We start from the raw sequence: 23,612 nt of genomic DNA, 5'->3' as shown, positions 1-23,612 counted from the left end.
GGCGGTTCTCGAACCACAAGTCTCGCATGCTTTTGCGACCGTCTCACTGCTTTAGCGTTGCATTGGGTTATTGGGGTTTAGTGGACAGTATGGAAAACGATATTGTCTTTAAAAGTTCCAATAAAGGGCCTTCCTGGTATCACTTACGACGTTCTTGAATTGACTCGACGACGTGCAAGTAAGCTGCACACCTTAGTGCCAAAGCCAGGTTTTCTCCATGACAGGACCTGCACACCACTTGCGTGCGCAAGGGAGGGGGACCACTTTTGTTGGTCATTCGGGGGATTCGGGGAAAACGTTAAAAACAAATTTGCTCCTAATCAGACTCCATTCGGGGAACTGAACAACCCCGCCCCCCCCCCCCCACTTTCAATGTGCTGGGCACGCCACTGCACTGCTGCACACCTTGGTTTTGCCAAAATCAAATACATCAATCCGACCTGGTCTGGAGATAACTCTTCTTGTACCTCAACTTCAGCAGCGATGTATAGCTTTTATTATACCAGAAGTGTAGCGACAATGCCAACGAAATTTTCGTTTCTGTAAAAATAGGGACAGTCCCTATTAAATAGGGACAGTGGCAGGTATGTGATAAACCAGAGCAGACAATCAAAAAGATAGAAAATTGTTATGTAATAATGTTATTATGAAACCTGTTGGCACACTTTTCACACCATGTTGATAGTTCTATAATTGGAAATCAGCAGGAGCTAATTGGAGGGATTAGTGATTTTGATTTCTATACCTTTTTCGTGGAGCAAAAACTACACACTGACCTGCATGTACAACCATTAGCTCTACCACGACACAACTTGAACCCAACATGACACTATCTGACCCAACACGCCCGATACATTTTAGAACACTTTGAAACACCCATAAAATTACGGGAAATACCAAAACTTTTCAGAACACCCTGGAATACTTTGAAACGCCGCAGAGCACTTTGGAACACTTCAAAACGTTTCAAAACACCCAAATTGCCCTGAAACACTTCAGAACACTTTGGTACATCCTGACCCCGTAACACCATGAAACCAATCAGATCTGGTGATATTTTGTCCACAAGGTTGATTTTAACACATTTCCAAACATTTTTGTATTAGAGTCGTTAAATTATGCAAATTAACTAATTGTGCATACTTTTTGCCGAAAAAACTAATCAGGTGATCAGCAGCTTTGTATGGTTCCTTTCACTAGGTTTCGCTACCATACGCCTGATGATGTTGAGATAATTTTTCACAACTCCGCTATCAATTTGCGATTTTTGCATAAATTATGCAAATTTGTCATTCTAATTTGTGTAGTCACTGAAAAACATGCAGGCACAGAGCACAGGTGGATACAAGGCAATAGTATTTTGCTAAAACTTTCAAATCTTGAGATTAAAAAAATTTAAATGTACGCTGCGACATCAATATTGGGACCATTGCAACAAATGAACTGTCATAAATGCGCAGAAATAAATTCTGCTTTGAATGCATATCCCACGTTTAGCATACGATCAACCGTTTTTGAATAATGATAATTTATTCAGGGGAGGTAATTACTTTTTTGGTAGATGTTTATAAATGACATATAAAATGAACTGAAACAAACCAAGGATAAAAAAAGTATTTATTTGTCCTTATAAATAATAAACACCAGCAACAATTTTTCCAAAAATGTAATATCTTTTTATTTGAATCCAAAGTCATGTATAAATACACACACTTCACGATTTATACATCCATTATGATTTACAAATTGCAACAAGCCATACAAAAGGAAAATAGGTAAGACTTGCTTCCACAATTTCTTTTTTTTTTTTAAAGAATTTCTATTTCAGGCATCAGCAACAATACTCTGTACTTCTGTTGCTACCTTTTGAAAGTGATCACAAGATTATGCACCTGGGTACAATTGAGCTCATGTGAGCTTCTGACCTACTGCCATTACGCCCTGGACCGTAACTATATGACATACCCCATATAGAGCAGCTACTCATTATTTAACGGAACTTGATACTTCAATGCCTGACACTACTCAACATTGCCTGAAAATGTGCATTTCCCTATAATTTGAACAGGGAAGATCCAAGCAAAGTTGCCTGAAATCAGGCAATTGCCTGAAAGTTTACATCCCTGACCAACCTAGCGATTACACCACTTGTTGCCAGTAGGTCATTCTTTTCCAATATTTGCCACACATTAATGGTGCTATGAGGCAATTCAATTTGTTATGGTTCATGAGCATATTTGTAGGTAAAAATCTCACTTGTGCAACAATTTGGCCCACCGATGCTGTATTTTATCTGCAAATGAAAATTTGATCCTCTTACACTGTTCTCTTAAATTTTTTTTTTATTTGTTAACCTTATAATATCTTCCTCATTCCATTGAACTTCCTAAATTCTGTTGTTTGAATTTGTCCCATTATGATGACGTTCTGAATCTGTTACATTCAATTTTGAAAGAAAGTATAATTTTTATTATTCATATCTTTTCTCAACTTCAGTTTACAAAGTTTTAAATGTGACTTGGGCGTGTTATTTCTTACTTCTTGTTCTGAGGCTTTCATGTTGAATTATATCATATATTATCAACACAGAATTGCACATGTCATGACACATAGATTCATGCAGAGTTCCATCAGACAGAGGTACAAGAATTGCTCAAATTTATACACTTATAGTTTGATCAGCTCGTAATCGACGGGCCTTATAACATCACGGATTGATATCAATATATTTTATTTGGAGAATTGTCTTGTGACATCTCGCCAGAAGTATTACAAATTATTAATCATGTTAATTGAAGTCCTATACTTCGTCTATTTTCTTTAACACGCAAAATATTGTCCAGGCAGATCAACTATATCATTCTTAACGTGGGTTTAGTTTTTGGCGTAGTGGTAAAAGCCTAATAATTCCCGCCGATTACGAGCTGATCAAAGTATATGTAAAGACCATGTGTAAAGATTGCTGTATCTTTGGCAAGACAAGGTATGTACATTACAAAGTTTTTTGAACACAAGACCACTATGACAGGTGAAAATACAGACAATGACAAACAGTGCTAAGAAAGAGTGAACTTTGGAAAAAGGCATAACATTGACCATCTAGATGTGGAAATATGTATACATACTAAAGAAAAAATAAACATAGCTTTACCAAAGATGAAAGAGAAGCTGTTTATATCCCACTAACCACCGTAACCTTTATCTACAACTTATCTATCTGCCAACAAGCAGAGTTACCACAGGCAAAAGGCATTACAATATTCCAAGTCAAGCTTCCACGACGATAATGGCCTCCAACTCTTTTGCATTTTTGCTTATTTCATACTTATCTCCTTAAAAATATCTTTTGCTCATCTTTAACCCTCTACAATATACAATTAACCAACTTATTCTCTACCGTGCATTTCATATTTACTTTTTTTCCAAGTCTTCTTAAATGTATCTCTGTTATTTCAAATAATATAAATTGCTATAATACAAAATAACTTCTCAACTTAGTGTGGTATCAGTCTGTGGTAACCCCATGCTCACCCCTTACAGATTTGTATAACACATGATACAGCTTGTTTGATTTGCGGGTAACATTTTACTTAAAAGAAAACTTGTCAAACCAAATGTGGTTTTTCATTTAAATAATATGTTACACCCTGAAGACATTTACTTTACAAGGTGCTTACACAATGTATTGATCAATTGTGCATAAAATGATGTAGCTTTCATCTATGTAGCAATTCATCGAAAGTGAAATTAGCATTGTGAGCAAGCTTCATACTAATACAGCCTGTTTTTGATTACCATGGATATGCTGATATTAGTTGTTGATTCTCATCCCAACCCAATCAATACCATCTTCACTTGAAAACACTTTTGTATCAAATCATTGAAATGGTTTAGATCTGAAAACAAACAATGAGGCCTATCAAACAATGACTTGTTACTCTTCAGAAGTAAGTTTCAAGTAGTGAAGGAATACTAAGCAGGCTTTGAGTTTTAAGGTGAGCGAGTGCAATGCTCGAAGAGGGCTCACCTAAGTTGCCCATCCGAGTGTGATTTATAGCCACCTTATAAAATCTGCCAGACTTTTGACTTCTTCACAAGTGCAGTATACAACACACCTGACAGCTCACCTTAGGATATCAAGGATTGCGATAAACTGCAAACCCAGTATTTTCAAAACTCAAAGCCTGTACTAAGCATTTTACCCTTCAGAAACACCTCAAGAAAACCCTGCTGGGCACCTATTGCAAATCTACCCCAACCCCTTTATAGCGTATGAGTGACAACCTCCAGTTTGCCAAGTAATTCTGTGCGGCGTGCGGTGGTGGTCTTGTCCACGTCTAAGTACTGTTGCTTGGACATCTTGCCGCTGACCACTTTCTCGCCATTGGTAACTTGGGTGGCGATCAGATCCTTTACCTGACCAGCTAATTTCTGCAATTCTACAACCTGCAATGATAGAGAGACACACATATATAAGTTTTAATAATAATAATCAGGGATGAAAACTGACAAAATTTCCTGAAACTTCTTTCACATTTCCTGAAAATGTGTATTTCCTTATATTTTGTACAGCGAAGATCAAAGCAAAATTTCCTGAAATCACAAAATTTCCTGAAGATTTACATCCCTGAATAATGAACATTGGAGCACTGCCCAACACAATCTCAAACATGAGGGAAGCCATTTTTTTCAGCACTGGTGTTATTATGATCAGTATTATTTGAAAATATATTAAGGGATCTAGAATAAGGGATCTAGAATTTACTTATGGAGTTTCGACAGTATTTTTTGTGGGACATGAGAGCACCTCAGACGTATTGAATTGCATTCTGAATACTGAAGCATGTCTTTCTGATATCAAATAATTTTCATTTTTGAAATTCACGATATAATACAAATTTTATGACAAATTATTAAAATTTGATATTTTTCAAATTGTTGATATATAACACTAACAGTCCTCGAAATAAATTTTATAAATCTAATGATATATTCTTAAAGTGTATGTAGCTGGGAGGAAAAGCCGACGATCAATTGAAAATTTTGACCATTTATATTGAAGATATGGATTTTTTTCCCAAAAAGACCTATTTTTTTTGGGTGTCTTGGGAAAAAAATCCATATCTTCAATACGAAAGGTCAAAATTTTCAATTGATCGTCGGCTTTTCATCCCAACTACATACACTTTAAGTATAAATCATCAGATTTATAAAGTTTACTTTAAGTACTGTTAAATATCAAATTTTTAATGATTTGCCATAAAATGTGTATTACATTGCGAATTTCAAAAAATCAAAATTATTTGATATCAGAAGGACATTCTTCGTATTCAGAATGCTCTAATGTCCCACAATAAATACTGTCCAAACGTTCATACCCCTTCCCTTAAGATGCCCTACAACTTTCTGAACAAGCGTAATGAGGGTGCTGTTGCAAATGTCCAGCCGAGCACGAAGACACAAACGTGTGTACTAATCGTTGTCATGCCCCGAATCAAATATCTTTGGATTTGTCCAAACATTAATAGAAAAATACTAATATCTTAAATTTCTGTACAGATATTATAATTATGTGTAAGTGAATAAATTTGGTGTTCACCACTTTGTGATCCAAATTATTTCCCCATGTTCTGAGCATGGGCTTAGAATAAAGGGTTGAAAATTTCCAATGTCAAAATTAAAGTTGTGGGTCCCCCTAAGTTGACCAGAAGTTGCAAAATTAGAATAGTCGTTGCCACCCCCTATTATACATTCCACAACTGTTAGCGTAACCTTTATTTTTGTGCAGGTATTATTATCACTGACTCCACACTATGCAGTCAGGAAGAGATTGATAATACTTAATTCCGTTACCTACTTCGGACAATGGTCGAGGTCCAATGACCTTTTTAAACCTTTTCCCAACACTCCCAATGTATTTTGGAATCAATTATAATTAACTTTAACCCTACCCCTAATCTGACATTTGCTAATGGGCTGATATTCTAGTGTATTGCCCATATGGATCCACCCCCCGGTCATCTTAGTCTTACCCATATGGATCCATAGCCAGGTCATCTTACCTTTTCATGTACTTCAGAACTCTCACTTTTCAGTGTGCTTGTTATAGTTTGAATGGCCTGAGTTTGTGTACGCTGGTCTCCATCCAGCTTCTTGAGAGTGGCACGGAAACCTGCATGTTGACAAATTTGAATTCAATAACATGAAATTTAAAAAGAACACACCCGCAATATTTACCAAAACATTTGCTAATAACTAAATTTAATAACCATAACTGCCATCACTCATATATTCATAATAATTACTGATTTATCATACCACATGCATTCACCTGTAGTGATATATTATACTGTGAATAAAGAAATCTGTGAACACAACACCACTGTTGTGGTCCGGGGTTCTGGGATAATTCAGCTATAATATACATACATTTTATTTTTTTCCTGATCCCGACTTGAACCAAAAGAAAGAACCCCGGTCCGTTTCAACTCGGCCACTCACCCCCATCCGGCCTAACAGGGGTACTTGGGCATGAACACAATGTAAGGACTTAATCTTCACCAATCGTCATCTAATCCAGCATACTACCAAATAATATGGTCAACCTGTCCTGGTATTTTGACTTTACCTGGGAAACCTCCCAGTTCTGACTATCAAACTTGAGGTTATCTGTGCATGTGATGACAAAACAGGTTTTCAATTGGAGAGGAATAAAGGTCCGTTCATACTACGCGGCAATTGCTTCGTGATGTGGTGCATTGCTGATATATTGACTACTTTTTTGCCGCAACGCATCGCATTTCCAAGTTAAAATGTATTTAACTTTATTGCGATACCGCATTGCAGTATTTTGCAGTACGATGCAGTGCTGCAACGCACCACAAAGCAATTGCGGTGTAGTATGACCATAATATTTTCAACAAGACAATTACACACTTACCAGAACTATCTTTACTATGCTTGAATTTGTTAATGGCATCATCGTAACTACTGTAGAGTTTGGAGCGCTTGCCATGGTGGCCAAGAACTTCTTCTACCAATCCTGCAACTCGTAAACGAGCTTCATTCACTTCATCCTAAATGAAATTAAGAACAACAATAATACTGATAACAGGGATCTATATGAAACTTGCGACATTTGTTACAGTTATTAAGTGTCAGAAGGTGTGCAAGAGAATTTGCTTCTTTTCTATTAAAAAAAAAGAATTCAACAAAAATTGCATTTGAGGTTTATGTAAATGGGGGCCCCTTTTTACACATTGTTTTCCATTTGACCTTTGGAATAACATGATGTTTTTATCACCCAACAACTATAGATATATCACTAAGAACTGTACAGGCAATTATTCTGGCAGTCCACATATTAATATTTAAGGCATGCAATGCTTTACTTACTGTAGAGATTGAGAAGTCAATCCTGACGATGATAATAACAGCTATAAAGAGCAGATACAGAGCACCTACAACTAGCAGAGGCTCTTGGAGCAGCAGAAGCTTGTTGAAGGTGTAATGAAGCTGTGAAATCAAAACATCAAATTGAAATCAGTTAAGTCAATTCTAAATTTACATTATCTTCTCATTGTTTCAATATCTGACACAAACTGATCAACCAGACCAACAGGAGGCAACCAACTCCTAACATCCCTAGCATATTTGGTTGCAACAAATTGTAATATTCACCCTTTGCACGGATCCGCCTTCTTGCTACCAAAATGAGGTTCTCCCTGCAAGCACATTGATCATTTAACGTCTATAGAGCTTATAGATACTACACCCTGGTCAATTTTGTGCATATTTTGCATTTTTCTCAAAAATTATAACATATTGGTGACAAGTAAGATATGTATATTATAGGGGCAAGGACTACACAAACTACTGCCCTGAAAATAACATTTCCAGTGCAGTAGTTGTAGTCCTTGCCCTATAATATACATATCTTACTTGTCACCAATGCGCTATAATTTTTGGGAAAAATGCAAAAATAGGCACAAAATTGGGCAGGGGTGTAGTACCCCCTTAATGTTACAAAGGCACTCAGTGCAACTTGTTGGCACAGTGCGTTACAGGCACAATGCAAACAACAACACACTTAGAATCAACGTTTGCTAGGCCCATAGTGAAACTGTCCGTAGTGTACACCATTCCCCCTTCATGAGCGATTGATTTTATGAATCGCCTTTCGTACATTGAGATGAGAGTATGCGACAACTTGGAACAGTGTAAAGAGGGAACAAGGGCTATCAAACACAGCTAACTCAACTTACTTCAAAGTCTTCAATATGAGGCTCCACTAAATTGGTTTTATGTGCAATTATAACAGGTCGTCCAATGGTGTCCAGGTAGGTATAGTGTAGCTCATTGGGGCTACGGCGAATCTCATATGGTGTTTTCAGAGCTATATTTCTGTCGAATCAAATCAAAGAAAAGTTGATAACATGAAAAGCAAAAAGATGCAGAAAACTTACGACTTTGTCCCAAGTGATGACTTTTGTGGAGACTCCATCTATCGTCACAATACAAGATCATCTTGCATTTACATTCATTGTCACTTACCGTATCTATAGTGCGATATTTAAGTGATATTACTGTAAATGTGGTCAATCAATTTTGAGTTTTCTTACATACATGTAGGCATACACAAAAGAACATTTTTCCAATAGCTGTGTTGAGCAAGAAAATTAATATTCCACCAAAATGTCCACTATTACAGTACCGGTACTTAATTTTTTCATGAATTCTGCCGTTCTGAGCAGTGTTGAGGTTTGTTTTATTAACAGTTTTAGATACTTTCAACATTAAACTCTAGGGTCAAAAATATGTTTCCAGGCTTAAAATTTGCCATTCTGAAATTAATGCAAGCTTTTTAAAACCTGTGGTTACTTGGAATTAAGAATTCTATTTGCGTAAGATCTCTTCATGTCCATAAATCAGAGCTTGAAGGCACATGTTCCCATCCACAGCTTCATCCCAACATCATCCCCACTTTCTCATCATCAAAATATAGATTTTGGTATCACTGGAAAGCCCACATTATCTCATTGACCCTGTGAAATATTAGTACTGAAATTGTAACTGCACAATACTTGACCAGAGGATGTTTAAAGACATTCCCACAACCCAATGGGGTTTCTGACCTTGTATGCCTGGCTTTTGTACACATGTGGTACAGTTGATCATACCTTGCATTGGGATTGTGTGCAAATATCTGGCATTTTCATCCTATTATTTAACATTCAAAACATTGAGATTTAGGAATAAAATTAATGCAGTGGGACAATAAGAATGTTTCCGGTAAGAAAATCAAATATCAGTCATAAGTCTCAACTATTAGCTTGTTGGCTGCAGTTTTAAAATTACCATTTTGTGTGTGTGGCAATGGGGACTTTGCCTTTCAAATTAGGTTATATTGATCAAATTTCCCAATCATAGTGCATTGTAGGAATGCCTTTAAGACTCCTCTGATACTTGACATATTACATTTTTTGTTTGTACATTTGCAGACTTACTTTGCTCCCTCAGGGAGAATGATTTTCACTGTCATCTCGTCAACAACCATGTCATCAAAGACATGATCCAAGAAGCGCATCGATAAGACATAGTTATCCCCTGTTAGACAAGATAAAATAAATATAAGTTATCAGACAAACATAAGTTACACAACATTTACTAACTGTTGTTGATACTCTACTTTGCAGTGTGTCTTTTATCTAAAAATGTTTTTCCTCCCAAAAGTTCATTGCTAAAAATCCTTAGAGTTGCATAGCATTGAAACCTAAATACGTTAGTAAGCAGCAATGCCCTATTCCAGGGAGGAATTTAAGGGTGTATCTACTACAGTAAAAATTCAATGTAAAAAAAAGTACAATGCGAATGCACGATCGTGGACACAATATGTGAGTGGACACTACGAATGAGCCGTTAACTCTGCAAATTGTATTCTGAGATACAGTGCAAAATGTACGTGAGGGTCGTATTCATAGACTGTGTCTCAATTAGGCGCGACATGTTTCTCATTTGATAGCGTTTAAACCAATCAATAATCCAATTGCTGAAGAGGATAATAATCTTCTACATATAGAATCATTAAATAGATCTAGTCTTTCTTTGCTTTGGCTAAATCCTGTTCAAGTGGTGGGTTACAATTGCATTGTATTTAGTCTAGGTATGTATAACCAACAATAACAATGAGAGGACATTCCTGAAACTCGTTGACTTGGGGATGATTTGAAATGACCGCCAATTATGACTTTATTACAAGCAATGTGGAAAAAGAGACATGTGAAGAACCGAAAAAGGGTACCATTTTGTTGAAGGAGCAGAGTTCAACAAACCATAACTCCGCTTCTGGATATCGTTTGAAGTCAAATGATATACTATTTTAAAGCTTATGATATATATTTTCTAAACACGAAATAAAACAAAATTGACCGGGGGCCGACTTTACGGCCGATTCGTAGTGTCCAGTCACATATTGAAAATATTAACCAATCACAAGTGAGTTGGCATGGTTGGATTCACTTTTGTGTTACACACATCCGGGCATTCATCACACAATGTACATGTATGCTGTGAATCATCACGCTGCCGACAGCCATTTTCATTCAAATGAAATTTCTAACTGTAATCATCCATTCTCAAAGGAAGATATGCATGAATAACAGTTGATTCTGACTATGTTCAAACTTTACACAGAAGATCATATGCAAGAATCAAAAATTCTTATTATCACATTGTAATTCTTGCACTGTGCAAAAGAAATTGTGCCCCTGTGCGACTTGGCCTTGTCTGTTTCCAAGCCTTCCTTAAAAGCAAATAATGACATAGATGTCAAATTGCCTAAAACTGGTTGTCTTTATATCCCAAAGTGATTTCATAAAATTCAATGAAGACATTGTCATCTACCAAAAAGGATGCTGAACATGAGGTTATAAGCACTTGTAAAAATTATGTTTGAACAATATCCTTAGTTTAAGCTCAAAATCCAACGTAAGATGTCAGCTGGTTCTGATGGTCAAACTTTCAACAAAAGTAGCCTAGACTGCATTCTTGTCAGGCAGGGTAGGTGTATCAGAAATCACAAAATACATCTACCATGACTTTTTGCAAGGTATGTAGGTAACAAGGTTTGTCCTACCTGAATTATATAGATACTCATAACTTGGCAGATTGTATCCCATGTAATAGTGTGTCTTCCATCCACCAAAGAGAGGGAATCTAGGCCTGAGTTCTAGCTCCACATGATCCTCATGCTCTATAAGGTGACTGGTAGAGATGTTGCCAATCTCATCACGATAATAGACATCAGCAGCTGATGCTGGCAGTACGGTCTACATGGGGAAAGCAGAGGGTCACACATTATTACACATGAATACTAACAGAATTCATTTGAAATCTCAGGTCAAAAATATATTTGAATCAATAATTAGTAGGCTTTGAACAAAAAATTCACTTTTCGGTCTTATCCTTTTGTAGGACAGCGGAGTACATGCAAGTCCATTGTTGAGGAAAGGCAAGTTCTTTTAGCTATCCATTATTCTCCCTCCCAATACTACACAGCCTAGTTATGAGATGAAACTAAACTGTGGTAAGCTATGAGAGGGTCTGTAGTGATGCGCAGAGGGGGGCAAGCATCAAATCATCTGGTGGAGCCCGAACTGTAACACGTGCTGGGCTAAAAGGGGATGAGAGACAGGGTTGGGAGGACTTGGCAGAATTTTGCAGGATTGTTAACCCCTATATAAATTATAATAAAACCCTGCTCACCTTGAAGGATTTAATTGAGGAGAATCCGTCTTGCATTCTCTGATAATCATATCGTGAAAATGACCCCTTCAATTTGGCTCCAGAGTGAGCAACATCAAACGTCTCTTCCACAGCTATGTTACCCCAATGCGACACCTCGATGAGACGAGTCATGCTGGTAACAGTCAGGAATGGGTTGTTGTTTTCATAGTGGACTCTTAATTTTTCCTGCAAATGAAAATTGAACAAAAATGTACATAAAATAAGAGTAGATGAACATTCTGTTGTTAACTTACCATAAGTGTTTATTCCAGAAATGTCTGATGTATGTGAGCTCTTGATAGGTCAGATAATCAGATTCTTGAGTTTTGTATGTTGGATCATACAGACTCAATGCATTTGCATTTTGCAGTCTACAATGTATACAGGGCAGGGCTCATATAATATGGCGGCCATTTTCTAAACTAGCCCCTGTAAAATGAGCAACACTCAATGGATGAAAAACTCAGAAAATTGATAAAACAGCCCCCCCCCCCCATCCCCCTGTAAAAATCAATTCTTCGTGACCTGACACAGACATGAACCAAAGATGCAATTATAAGTTAAATTTTACATGAGAAAGGTTTTTAACGCAAGGATTCAACCGATTCATTTTATAAGAGAGAATACAGGTTTTGACTTAGAATCTCTGCGATGAGTTCTAAAATGTAGGACAGCAGAGTACATGCAGATCCAATGTAAAGAAGTAAGCAAGTTCTTTTAGCTATCCATTTCTCTCCCTCCCAATACTACACAGCCTAGTTATGAGATGAAACTAAACTGTGGTAAGCTATGAGAGGAGTCAAGGGTAAAGCCTCCATTCCTCCGTGATACGGAAAACTGACATAATTCACAGAAATCGCTACCAAAAAATGGAAAACAAAGAAGTCGTGAAATATTTTTTTAAATTTAAAATCAGTAAAATCTTTTCTAAAAATTTCTTAAAATGAAATCTTGCTAAATAAATCAATCAAATTGCCCCCCGCCCAGCACTCAATTTCGGCTAGCTACAACCCTGCCTAATTTGGTAGTGGTAAAGGAAAGCTTGGCACTTATACATTTCCTTACTTCTGTCAATGCGGCAATATCTTCATATGGCCCATATGTGATTGCATCTTCATTAAGGGCTACTGGCTGGACCTTGCTGTGATATTCTACCCCACTGAGGCCAACTTGACGGTGGTGCTCTGTGATGTGGTCTTGTAAGGGGAGTAAAAGTACACACCACCAGAGAACTCCACAAACTGCTTCTCGCTCTGAACAATCTGAGCTGGGAATGGACGGAGGGCGTGGCCGAATACCTGGTCGACGTCCACATCTACTGTGCTGCCAGCACCTAGACTTTCCTCCAGCGTTACCCTGTAAAATGTCTTGTCACTGTAAGAACAAAACAAATCAGACGTCTTCAGATAGATATCATGGGACACTTCTTACAATGATTTTAGTCTAAGGCCAAAAAAAATTAAATTTGGAAATCGGAAAAAAGGTTTTTTTTCCTATATACTGTACAAAAGAATACCGACCCTAATTTTGGAAATTCCTGAAAAAGTGTTTTTTTTCTTTTCAAATTTTTGCATTCTGAAGATGTAAAAAAAATGCATTATAGAGTTTTTGTTCAACATTTTAGTTGTTTTGTAATGTTAGTTGATTCATTTTGACACCAAAATTGTCTGATTTTTCATATTTTGAGCCTTAATTAATTACAAGCAGTAGAGTTTGTTAGTAATTAAAAAAAAAAGAAAAAAAAAAGAAATCCCGACCGACCGACCGACCCAATAGTTAAAATTCAATTGAGGGCAAGCAAACAATTTTTTTTTCTTGGCCTAAGTTTACACATGTTAATTTCCTGTAGCTCCATACAAAATTTTATGCTGTGTATTTCTGAGCACTCGTAAATGACATCTTAATTCAAAATTTACTTATGGGTTACAATGAGGCAAATTAGCAGTAAGTTCCTTGTTCATGCTGGGGAATTTCAAGCTCAATTTCTAACACAAGGCATACTAACTACCGCCAGGGTTTTAAATCCGCCACCTCTCGCACCATAGTTGAACGCTGTATCAAATGAGCTACATGTAACCTGACTGCTTACTTCTCCAGGATCAAAGCTGAACTAATTTATACTTTTTCACGTAGCATTTCACCATGGTACTGGTATTAAACCATTTAGCAATAAACCTGTAACTGTTCTTGAGATCTACTTACTTTCCTGACAACAAAGGTCTAATTTTTGACCTGTTCTTTTGAGCACAACACAAAAACTTTGGGTTTAGTTTGTTTTTTAAAAGATCTATAATATAGTAGGCCTACAATTTGTATCAACAACAAAATTATTCTAACATCCCTTACCTATGGCCAGTCACTGACGTTGGTACCACTTTCAGCTTGGTCACTTCACCTTCGGCATTTTTAATCTGTATTTGCAAAAATCAATAATCAATAGAATTGCTGATAACAAGACAGTGTAAAATAATGTATTTGTTGCATCAGCATATGGCCCTCTTAAATTTCTAAGGCTAAACGCATGTACCGTTAAGCACACGTGTATGCATGATCCGTTAAAGAGGAAGCCTTGCCAGAGCAATTCTTTTGGGGTGAACCAAACCTGCCTGGTTATCAACTTACTCAGTGACAATGTTATTTCTGAATTATTTTACAGACCTGTGTTAATTGATGTTTTAATGTTATTGCATCAATTAGCACCGGTCAAATTTAGAGATTTATAACCTTGTCACTGATTAATTTGATAACCAGACAGGTTTGGTTCACCCCAGATGAACTGCTCTGGTGGGGCTTCCGCCTTAAATACAAATTTAATGTGTCGTCGCTAATAAAAGATCCTGCGCCATGAGTTGGGACCCCTTTCGGTAACACATGGAAATTTTGAAAATTTTTACAATGGCTTTCATCTTGCAGATAAGTAACATCTTACTTGATGAGGCTTGTTTTCCTGAGCATTTTGACACAAATTTATTATTGTATGACAAGTATTATGGAAATTATTGGTGACATCATAAACACCACTTGAAGTGGAAAAGTGTTACTCCACCGCCAAAATTAGGTATCCCATAAGCAAATCATGGCGCAGGACCAAAACCAACTTGAAACACACAATAAACGGTGAATTGTCGGTCATTTCTAAACTAAGATCTATATGCATTTATACTCAATCGCTTTTGCAAAAAATTGAATCACACGCATGATCAGTGTCAAAAATCGTTGTCGTATAATTTGCAATTGCATGCTGAGCATGTGCACGATTCGCTGGTTTTTTTTAAAGTGGCATGTAATAGTCATAACATGTAAATAGATACATGTTAGACCGACACCCTCAGTTGGTCAACGTCAACAAGCAAATTTTATACGCAACTTGTGTTTAGTCTAGCATGAGTACTGGATAAACTCGGCTTTACACAATTGACTAATTTAATAATTTATAGGCACAAAACTGACAAAAGGCTGTGTTCATGTATCGTTACTCAGCCAAACATGGCCAGAGTCTATGTCTTATCTTCACAACATTAATTTCTTCTTAACAGCACGCATACAAATCAGCAAATGTCTAATTTGACTATGTACAGTTGTTTTTTTAAAACTTCCGTGGTCATGCCTGTGCGTATCGCGTACACGCAAAAGCAATAAACAATCACGCTGATTGGCTGATCAATGCACTTGACAACAAGCCGGCTGACCCATTGGTCTTCGGTGCGGCGCGGCGCGTAGTACTAGTAGGCGACCTTGTCACTTCTATGCGATCGCAATTCCCCAGCGCGTACCCGGACCATGGAAGTTTAAAAAACAACTTTAGTACAGGTACCGTAGATTGGGGTGAATAGGGACGCAGGGGTGAATAGGGACAAAAGTGAGAAAAGTTTTTGAAATCTCATTTTTTCACATTTGGTTAACACTTTTTTTTTTATTTCCACATATTGAAAGAGCAATCAAACAGTGTTTAGAAAATGGTTCAACAGATGTTAAAGAATAAATTTAGGATACAGGGTGTCCAAAATAAAATTATCTAAAAAAAGTTCTAAAAAATGGGGTGGTCAAAACTTTCCTGCTCCCACGGCCACTATTTTAGAAAATGAGCTGGAAATTCACCAGGACCTAGCATGTTAGGTCTTACAACTTTCTCTAAAAGATTATTTATCAATTCTGACAGGAATTTTTATAACAATTTTTTAAATATTTTTCAGGTAAAAGTCACCTAATATGGGGTGAATAGGGACACCCTTCCCACAACCACCCTTACCCCACCACACCCTAAACTACCACCCTACCCTGCTCCACCCTTACCCCACTACCCTCATGAACCTACCCCACCACCTTAACCCTACCACCACCACCCTTAAATCACTATACCACACCCTGACCCCACTAGCCTCATTAAACCTACTATCCCCACCGCCCTATCCCACTACCACACCACCCTACCCAGGCTACCACCCTCATCCACCCCTAATACTATCATGCCACTCCCAGAACTCACTACCCCACACCCTACCCCAGCACTCCACCATCCTACCCCACCCATCTACCCTACCACCCTATCCCCTACCCTACCACCCTATCCACTGCTCCACCACCACCATCCTATCCACTACCTCTACCACCATGATACATTTTCTTATACCCCACCACCCTGATCCCACTACCCCAACACCCTACCTTACCCACCTACTTTCCTACCACCCAGAACCCTACCCCAGCCACCCTTACCCCTCCACACCCTACCCCTCCTCTTCTTGTACTGACGAGCCTGATCAACGTTGTCAAGAAATCAGATTTTAATCAGTTATGATGGTATGAATTACCTTGACATGTTTCTATTGTTTTTTAAAACTCACTTGTTGTCCATTTTCCCTCCTTGTGGGGGTAAAAATGCAAATACACACCTTCAATAGGGACACCACAATTTTATTTAAAAAATATATACCCCCTACATATGAAGAGCTTTGTTTCAAAACCCCTTACATCCACTTTTGGCCAAATTGAGTTATTGGCATAATATTATAGTGTGGGTAAAAATACACATTTTGGTGGTTGTTTGACCTTCATACTACCTTCCCTTCCGGAGTTATCGCATATTTCCCGTTTGGGAAATCTTAGGGAATTTCCGGAAATCTGAACTTAAAATGAATATAGAATTGTTTTGTTTCAAATTTGTTGATGTATAATGGTAGCCTGGAATGTTCTTGACCTATTAAAACCAAAAGGAACTGTTTTTGGGTCACTATGTTTGAAAAAATCATTTTAATTAACAAAAGGTGTAGCTTCGGAAATACCAAAAAAATGCCATTTTCCCGAATTTAATTAAAAATTCATAATTAAAAAAGTAAATGAGATATTTCAATTTTTCTTTTTGATTTTCAAAGCATTAGTCAAGTTACATAATGTAGTGCAAACAAATGGACTCAAATTTAATTGCAAAGGTGGTTTCTAGAAAAGGGGTAAATTTATTTTGTTGCAAAACCCCTTACATCCACAAAAGGTGCGATATAAAAGAAATAATAAAAGAAATAATAAAATAAATAGGAAGCCTTGAAAATCGTCCCAAACCTATTCTTTTAGTTTCTATTCATCAACACTTTATCCAATCCCAAATTGAATCAAATCGAACAAGTAATACTTGCACAATTAAAAAAAGCTGTTTTTCTCAAAAAGTCAAAAGTGGATGTACATGTAAGGGGTTTTGCAACAAAGCTCTTCATATATTCAATTTTTTATAATGGTGGATTAAAGGCATCATGGGTGGACATAATATGCCCTCAAAAGTTTGGCTCATGGGGCTACAGGAAAAAAACTATGATCTAGAGAGCGCCAAAACTGTCCCTATTCACCCCAATCTACGGTAATTTAGTACTGTCATGACCGTACTTCTTGGCCAAACTCCAACGTTCCTGTTGCCGAGTTGGGTCCATGTCAGTTCCAATAATTGAAACTCCCTGCTCCGATGGGGAGTTCCAACAGGTGCTGTGTATGTGTTTGTATGTGTTTAATGTGCATTCACATACACACTTAGCCGTTGGTACGAAGAAATCGTTGCTCCAAAAATTGCAAATTACACATTTGTAACCATTTTTCACCACAAAATATGATATGAAAACACAGGTGAGCAATGTACAGTATGAATATAATATGGAGAGGTGAAACAGGTTGTTAATTATTGTCAATATTAATATTTTGCGACATTTATAATGGAAATAATTAACACTGTAGCACCCTAGGCACCTTCTACAACTTGAGAACAAAACGTTCGAAATTTGTAGTTACTACAACTAGCAACTGGGTCCATGTAGCGTACTAGTCTTACGCATGTACGCCCGGCCCGGGCATGCGGGTGTGTACGCAATGCAAGGTGCCATGGGTGCGTACCTGTGTCTGTACATTGCTTTCTTCTGTACCGTGCTATATTCATAACCTCATTAATATACGCGAAGCCTGTAGTGTAATCCAATCAAAAGAAATTGATTGCCTGACCGCGCACTAATTGCGAGGTCATTAATAACTCGCAATGACTCCGGAGTCCGGACGCCGCAACAATGACTTCTGCGTGCGCATGCGTAGTATAAGCTACAGCGTTATGGCAACGCACACACATACGCGATGACGTCGCGCTTCTGTGATTGGTACATGTAGCTCTTGTTGTCGGCGCGAATGTTATATTCGCCTGGTTCATTTTTTTGTAGGGTAGGTTACAACAATGATTAAAACTGGTTATATTTAACAGCGTTTTATGGCATAAAATAACATAAAATGCCATTTTGATTTGTTCAAAATATTAGATACGACGGTAATGAATGACAATAATAACTTTGCACCATCTATTTTGAGGTCATTGTGTGAAATTGTCGGGTTTTGTTCAGTTTTGGGCCTCGATACCTCATCAGCCCAAAACAAAACCCTCCGATTTCACACAATGACCTCAAAATAGATGGTGCGCAGTTATTTTGTCTAAATAATGTGTACGCGTAGCCACAGCGTTCCGAGTGTTCAAGCTTAGCCATGAATTTTAATTAAAATTGAAAATTATGAAAATCCTGAAATAACAAATTCATGACTGAGTTGTAAGTCTGAATTACACGACTTAGTTCAACAATTTACTGCATGTTTAATAACTTACTGAAGCACCAGCATATGAGAGATGATCAACCAAGCTTGGATCCACAGCTACAAGAAATGATTTTACAGCTCCACTCCCCCCATTTTCTAATGTTATGGAACTGGAGATTTTCACCAACTGCGAAGAGAGATCGATCTTTCTTTCAACTTTTACATTAACTAAACCATCGTTGATTTTGTCCTGATTTGCAGATAACGTGCAAGCTAATATAGCTGCCAACCAAAATATTGCCTTTTGGGTGTGATTCATTTTGCGATTCGTGAGGATTAGGGTAGATTTCTACGGTGTATGCCAATGACTGTGTACGTTGTACACAACCATAGATGCCCAAGGAAAGAGCAATCGCGTCCACGTCGGCATTACAGGGGATTCACTTCCGGGTTTTGGGAAGTTCCCGACCCTAGATGTCAAAGGTCAAATGAAATTGACAAGGCATGAATTTATGTGCCGGGTAGTGCTTGTAAAATGCCAAAATTAGTCTCCAAAAAACGTTTTTTCAAAAAATATCAAATCAGTCACATTGTTTAGAAGTATTGCCACGTTCGCCTAAACGGCCGAAGAGATCCATGTCATATAGAAGACACACGATCCCGTCGGACGATCAACATCGGTGAACAGTGTATTTCGCGCCACACGAAACCTGCCGAATTTGGCAATCATACGCATTGACTGTTGTAAGCTTACTTTATAAGGAATGGCTGCCGCAGATGTAGAAGTTAGTCAGTCCCTTAAGAAGGCACTTGTGGAAAGTTTGACTGCTATACTTTCTCCTCAACAAGAGATTCGAATTCATGGGGAAGAACAAATAAAATTACTTGAAGTAACGGAAGGTAAGCTTAGTCTACGTGATGTTGACTTGTCATGGACATGGTTGGTACTGGCTGGCATGATACTGGATTCATAAAGTATCACATAGTGCAATCCATGTTCCACCAAGTCAACGCTTGATTTAGCTCAAAAGCAATTTGTGTGTAAATCAAGACCATCCAATGATCCAAAACAGCTTTCTTACAGTAAAGAATAGGAGGTCATCTGGGGTCACATACAGTAGTGTGCATTGTACATGTGCCTGCTGTCACAATTTCACACACAAAATTTTGGGCAATTTGATGACACTATTTTTGTCTGTAACTTCAAAAGTGTATGCACTAGAAACATGATTGACCCCTTATTGTTTAGATAATTTCATTCTCTTTTAAATGAAAGAACTTTCAGCTAAAAATATTGAACTTCAAAATTTTATGAACATCCCTAACTTAGACTTAGTCTTAAGCTGAATTTATACTCGATCGCCGAGCGATGCGATTAATCGCTTTTGAAAAAGCGATTTGCAATCGCCGAATTTTGCGATGCATCGCCTGTCGCTTTTGCATTTATACTTATCATATCACGGCGATAGCGATTGCAGACGACAATTAAAATATTCTAAATGCCACAACATACATTTTTAAAACATCAGTTGCTGTCAATAATTATTGCTTTGAATTAATTCATCACCAAAAATTAATAATCGAGAAAGGTAAATAAATTAGCAAAATAATAGATCCAGTTGGTTGAATATAATTGGTTGACACATTCATGTGTCAAGCGATATCGCTGGGAAGTTGAGATTTCTTCAACTTGCAAAAGCGACGTCGTTTTTGCCTCCGCGATTTGAATCGATTGATCGGCTTGACGCTCTGGAAATGTAAGTAAACATTGAGCATGCGTGAAAATCGCTTTTCTGCAAAAGCGATCGAGTATAAATTCAGCTTTAGACATGTTCAAACAGAAGTTAGTAAGTAGGCTAGCAGCTAGCATGCATGCATGCACATATGCATGGCTAGCTAGCTAGCTAATAGCTATTTATTATTATCTTTTGCAAAATTCCTTTGCAGTTTTTATTTTGGTGCACATGCGCAGCTAACATTGGCTAATGACGCGGCGTAAACATGAAGTTTGGTTCTGATTGGCTAATTAAAATAAAAGTAAACATGAACATGTCATCAACAATGACAACATACACATTCGGCGCTGTCAATCATGAATTTATTCGAGCGTACAAGGCATGACGAGGTGGGATAAAAACTGCAAAGGATCTTTGCAAAAGGCTGCAGTGAAGTAGCCTATCTGTTGCTCGAGAATTGCTCGAGAAACACTAGCTACGAATTTGCTCACGGATGCCCTCGCATTCGTAGCTAGTGTCCTTTCGTATCTGAATGCATTGCGGGAATAAACATGTAAATAACACCGTGACTCAGTACACGGTCGATCTTACCGCTTCCGATGTTGATTAAGATACTTCTTGCATCGATCCCGAGATGCGGAAAACCAATAGTCATTTTGTCCCACATAAATGAATAAATAACAAAAAAAACCGATCCCCGGTGGACTCACCCAAAAGGTGACGCCACACCATATGATCGTCCCTTATCCTCCTTGGTCTCCGACTGACACAGACGTGCCTATCGATTGTTCATAGCACTGTGTATCAATTTCTCGACCAAAGCGAGATATACGGTTGTAGTTTCACACCTTAGGTAAAACCAAACCGGTATTGTTCGGCTGAGGATAGTTTTGACGGCATTTTCTGGCTTAAAAAGTGACAAAAACGATCCAAAACTTAGCTACATATCGTGCCTCCGCTTGTATACGGGACACACGAGCAATTCAAAATGGCCGCTTCGTTGACGCCATTCATTTTGTTTCCCACGTAAAACAACCATTGCAGCCTGTAAGTTACAATAGATGTTTGTACATACACATTGTATTTCATGTACGGTAGGTTATTGTTGCTATGTTAGGGTGATTACTCTATCGTTATGTCTTCATTACCGTCCGATAAGACGAAAGTTAATCAGATATTCATACGGTGGGGATTGGTAGGGACCCGCCTGACATTTTAGTAATAAAGTTAGCCAGTCCTTACTTTACCACTAACGTTAGCGACCAGCCTCCGTGCTCAGGTTTGCTTACTGGGCTTGAGTCGCGTGTTGGGGGGGTAGTGCCCCTCCCTTTCTCCTCGCTTCGCCTCGGCCCTGTCGGGCTTGCCCTTCCCTGGTGACGGAGCGGGACCCACACCCGCTCTGTTTCCCCCACAGGGAGTGCTCACGATCTTCTAGATGTCTTTCTTTTTGCTTAGGACTCTCCGAGTTCCAGCTTGACGATTGGGATAGGCTCCGGCCATCGCCATAAGACGGCGAAGAAGAAATCTACCAAGGGCACTGGTAAGGTCGACACGGTGGATTCTGCTGTGACAGCCCCTATGGGTCATGGCAGGTCTGCTTAAGGGGCTCCGGTCCCCGGACAAGCAGGCGGTTCCTTCGGGACTGCTAAGCGCGTCCAAAGGCTCAGCAGCCAGCGAAAGCACTGACTATACGTCGGAGCAAAGTAGCAGGCAGCAGAGCGGTAATCACTCAGCGAAAACCCAGCGGGTTTTGCAGCAGGAGGATACCAGTCGACACGGTAGATTCTGCTGTGACAGCCCCTATGGGTCATGGCAGGTCTGCTTAAGGGGCTCCGGTCCCCGGACAAGCAGGCGGTTCCTTCGGGACTGCTAAGCGCGTCCAAAGGCTCAGCAGCCAGCGAAAAGCACTGACTATACGTCGGAGCAAAGTAGCAGGCAGCAGAGCGGTAACCACCAGCGAAAACCCTAGCGGGTTTTGTAGCAGGAGGATACCAGTCCTCTAACGAAAATCCTCACGGGGTTTTAGCAGGAGGACACCCGCCTGTTGCAGGCATATCTCACGGGCTCAAACAGCCACAGTAGTAGCCAGCGACGGGCAGCATGCAAGGGTACCCGGCTTGCCTGGGTTGAACCCTAGCATGCATGGGTTCAGCAGAGACGATACCGCGGCTAACGCTGTGGGTGTAGTCTTAGCAGAACCAACTGGGGTTGTTACACGGCAGCGTTCCATGGCGGGACCGCCGAGTGATACCCTGGGCCCTAGAATAGCTGCTGGCTGTCCACAGGGACTGGCTGGCGATTATTCAGGGGTTGGGCTCGCAGTCTCGCACGGGACAGCGACCCAGGTGCATTCGGTGGCAGCTACAAAGACGAGCCACGGCTTGACTTCAGTGGTAGCCGCTATGCACCCGCCCATAGCTGCCGTGAGTGGTCCGCCACACACAGCGACCTTGGGCGAAGCTCTAGAGGGTACAGTAAGTAGCTTGAACAGCCTAGCTGATCAACAACCCACTTATGTCCTCGAGAGCCAGCGGAGCGTGGGTGATCCATTATCGTCCATGGGTCAATTACCCTCTCTTGATCGATCACTGTCAAATCAACAGGGCATAGCTCCATTGATTGACGCTGCCTATTCAGGTGGCGAGGTGATTGATCGGGGTATGCACGCCAGCTACCCGTGGTACTAGGCAAGCTCCCTCTAGCCAGGGGACAGCCGGTATAGCGGGTACCCATACACACGGCTTGATCTCTTGCGGGGAACGCAGTGAGGCATGGGTACAGTGGTACACAGCCGGAGCCCTCACGGGCACCTACGCTGGAACCACGCATACAGCGGTACACAGCCGGAACCCTCACGGGTACCCATGCTAGTACCGCGCCGGTACACGCCAGCACACAGCTTGATCCCCAAACAGGGAACGCAGGTGTGGCGAGGGTACAGCGGTCCACAGTTGGGAACCCTCACGGGTACCCACGCTGATACCGCACCGGTACCGCAGCACTCGCTTTAGTCGCCACAGTCTCTGTGGCAACAAGGGGGGA

At 39.3% G+C, this 23,612-nt stretch overlaps 2 protein-coding genes across 2 annotated transcripts in view; one reads left to right on the top strand and one right to left on the bottom strand.

Annotated features, from left to right (window-relative positions):
- Positions 1-1,814: 1,814 nt before the first annotated feature.
- Positions 1,815-19,258, bottom strand: LOC140148414 (dolichyl-diphosphooligosaccharide--protein glycosyltransferase subunit 1-like). Its single transcript, XM_072170344.1, is given in 12 exon segments — positions 1,815-4,446; positions 6,063-6,172; positions 6,941-7,076; positions 7,396-7,515; positions 8,265-8,403; positions 9,507-9,606; positions 11,135-11,327; positions 11,764-11,970; positions 12,850-12,947; positions 12,950-13,158; positions 14,131-14,195; positions 18,905-19,258. Coding segments are annotated over 12 exon segments (1,809 nt in total). The 5' UTR covers positions 19,154-19,258; the 3' UTR covers positions 1,815-4,263.
- Positions 19,259-19,315: 57 nt separating this feature from the next.
- Positions 19,316-23,612, top strand: part of LOC140148413 (importin-9-like) — a 38,592-nt gene continuing 34,295 nt past the window's right edge. Inside the window, exon 1 of the mRNA XM_072170343.1 lies at positions 19,316-19,734. Coding sequence (XP_072026444.1) covers positions 19,599-19,734 — 136 coding nt within the window. The 5' untranslated portion in view covers positions 19,316-19,598. The remainder of the gene's footprint in view (positions 19,735-23,612) is intronic.

This window comes from Amphiura filiformis, chromosome 3 (assembly GCF_039555335.1).
Source record: "Amphiura filiformis chromosome 3, Afil_fr2py, whole genome shotgun sequence".
Lineage (NCBI taxonomy): Eukaryota > Metazoa > Echinodermata > Ophiuroidea > Amphilepidida > Amphiuridae > Amphiura > Amphiura filiformis.
The sequence above is the reverse complement of the archived record's forward strand: the minus strand, read 5'-3'. Positions and strand labels throughout refer to the sequence as shown.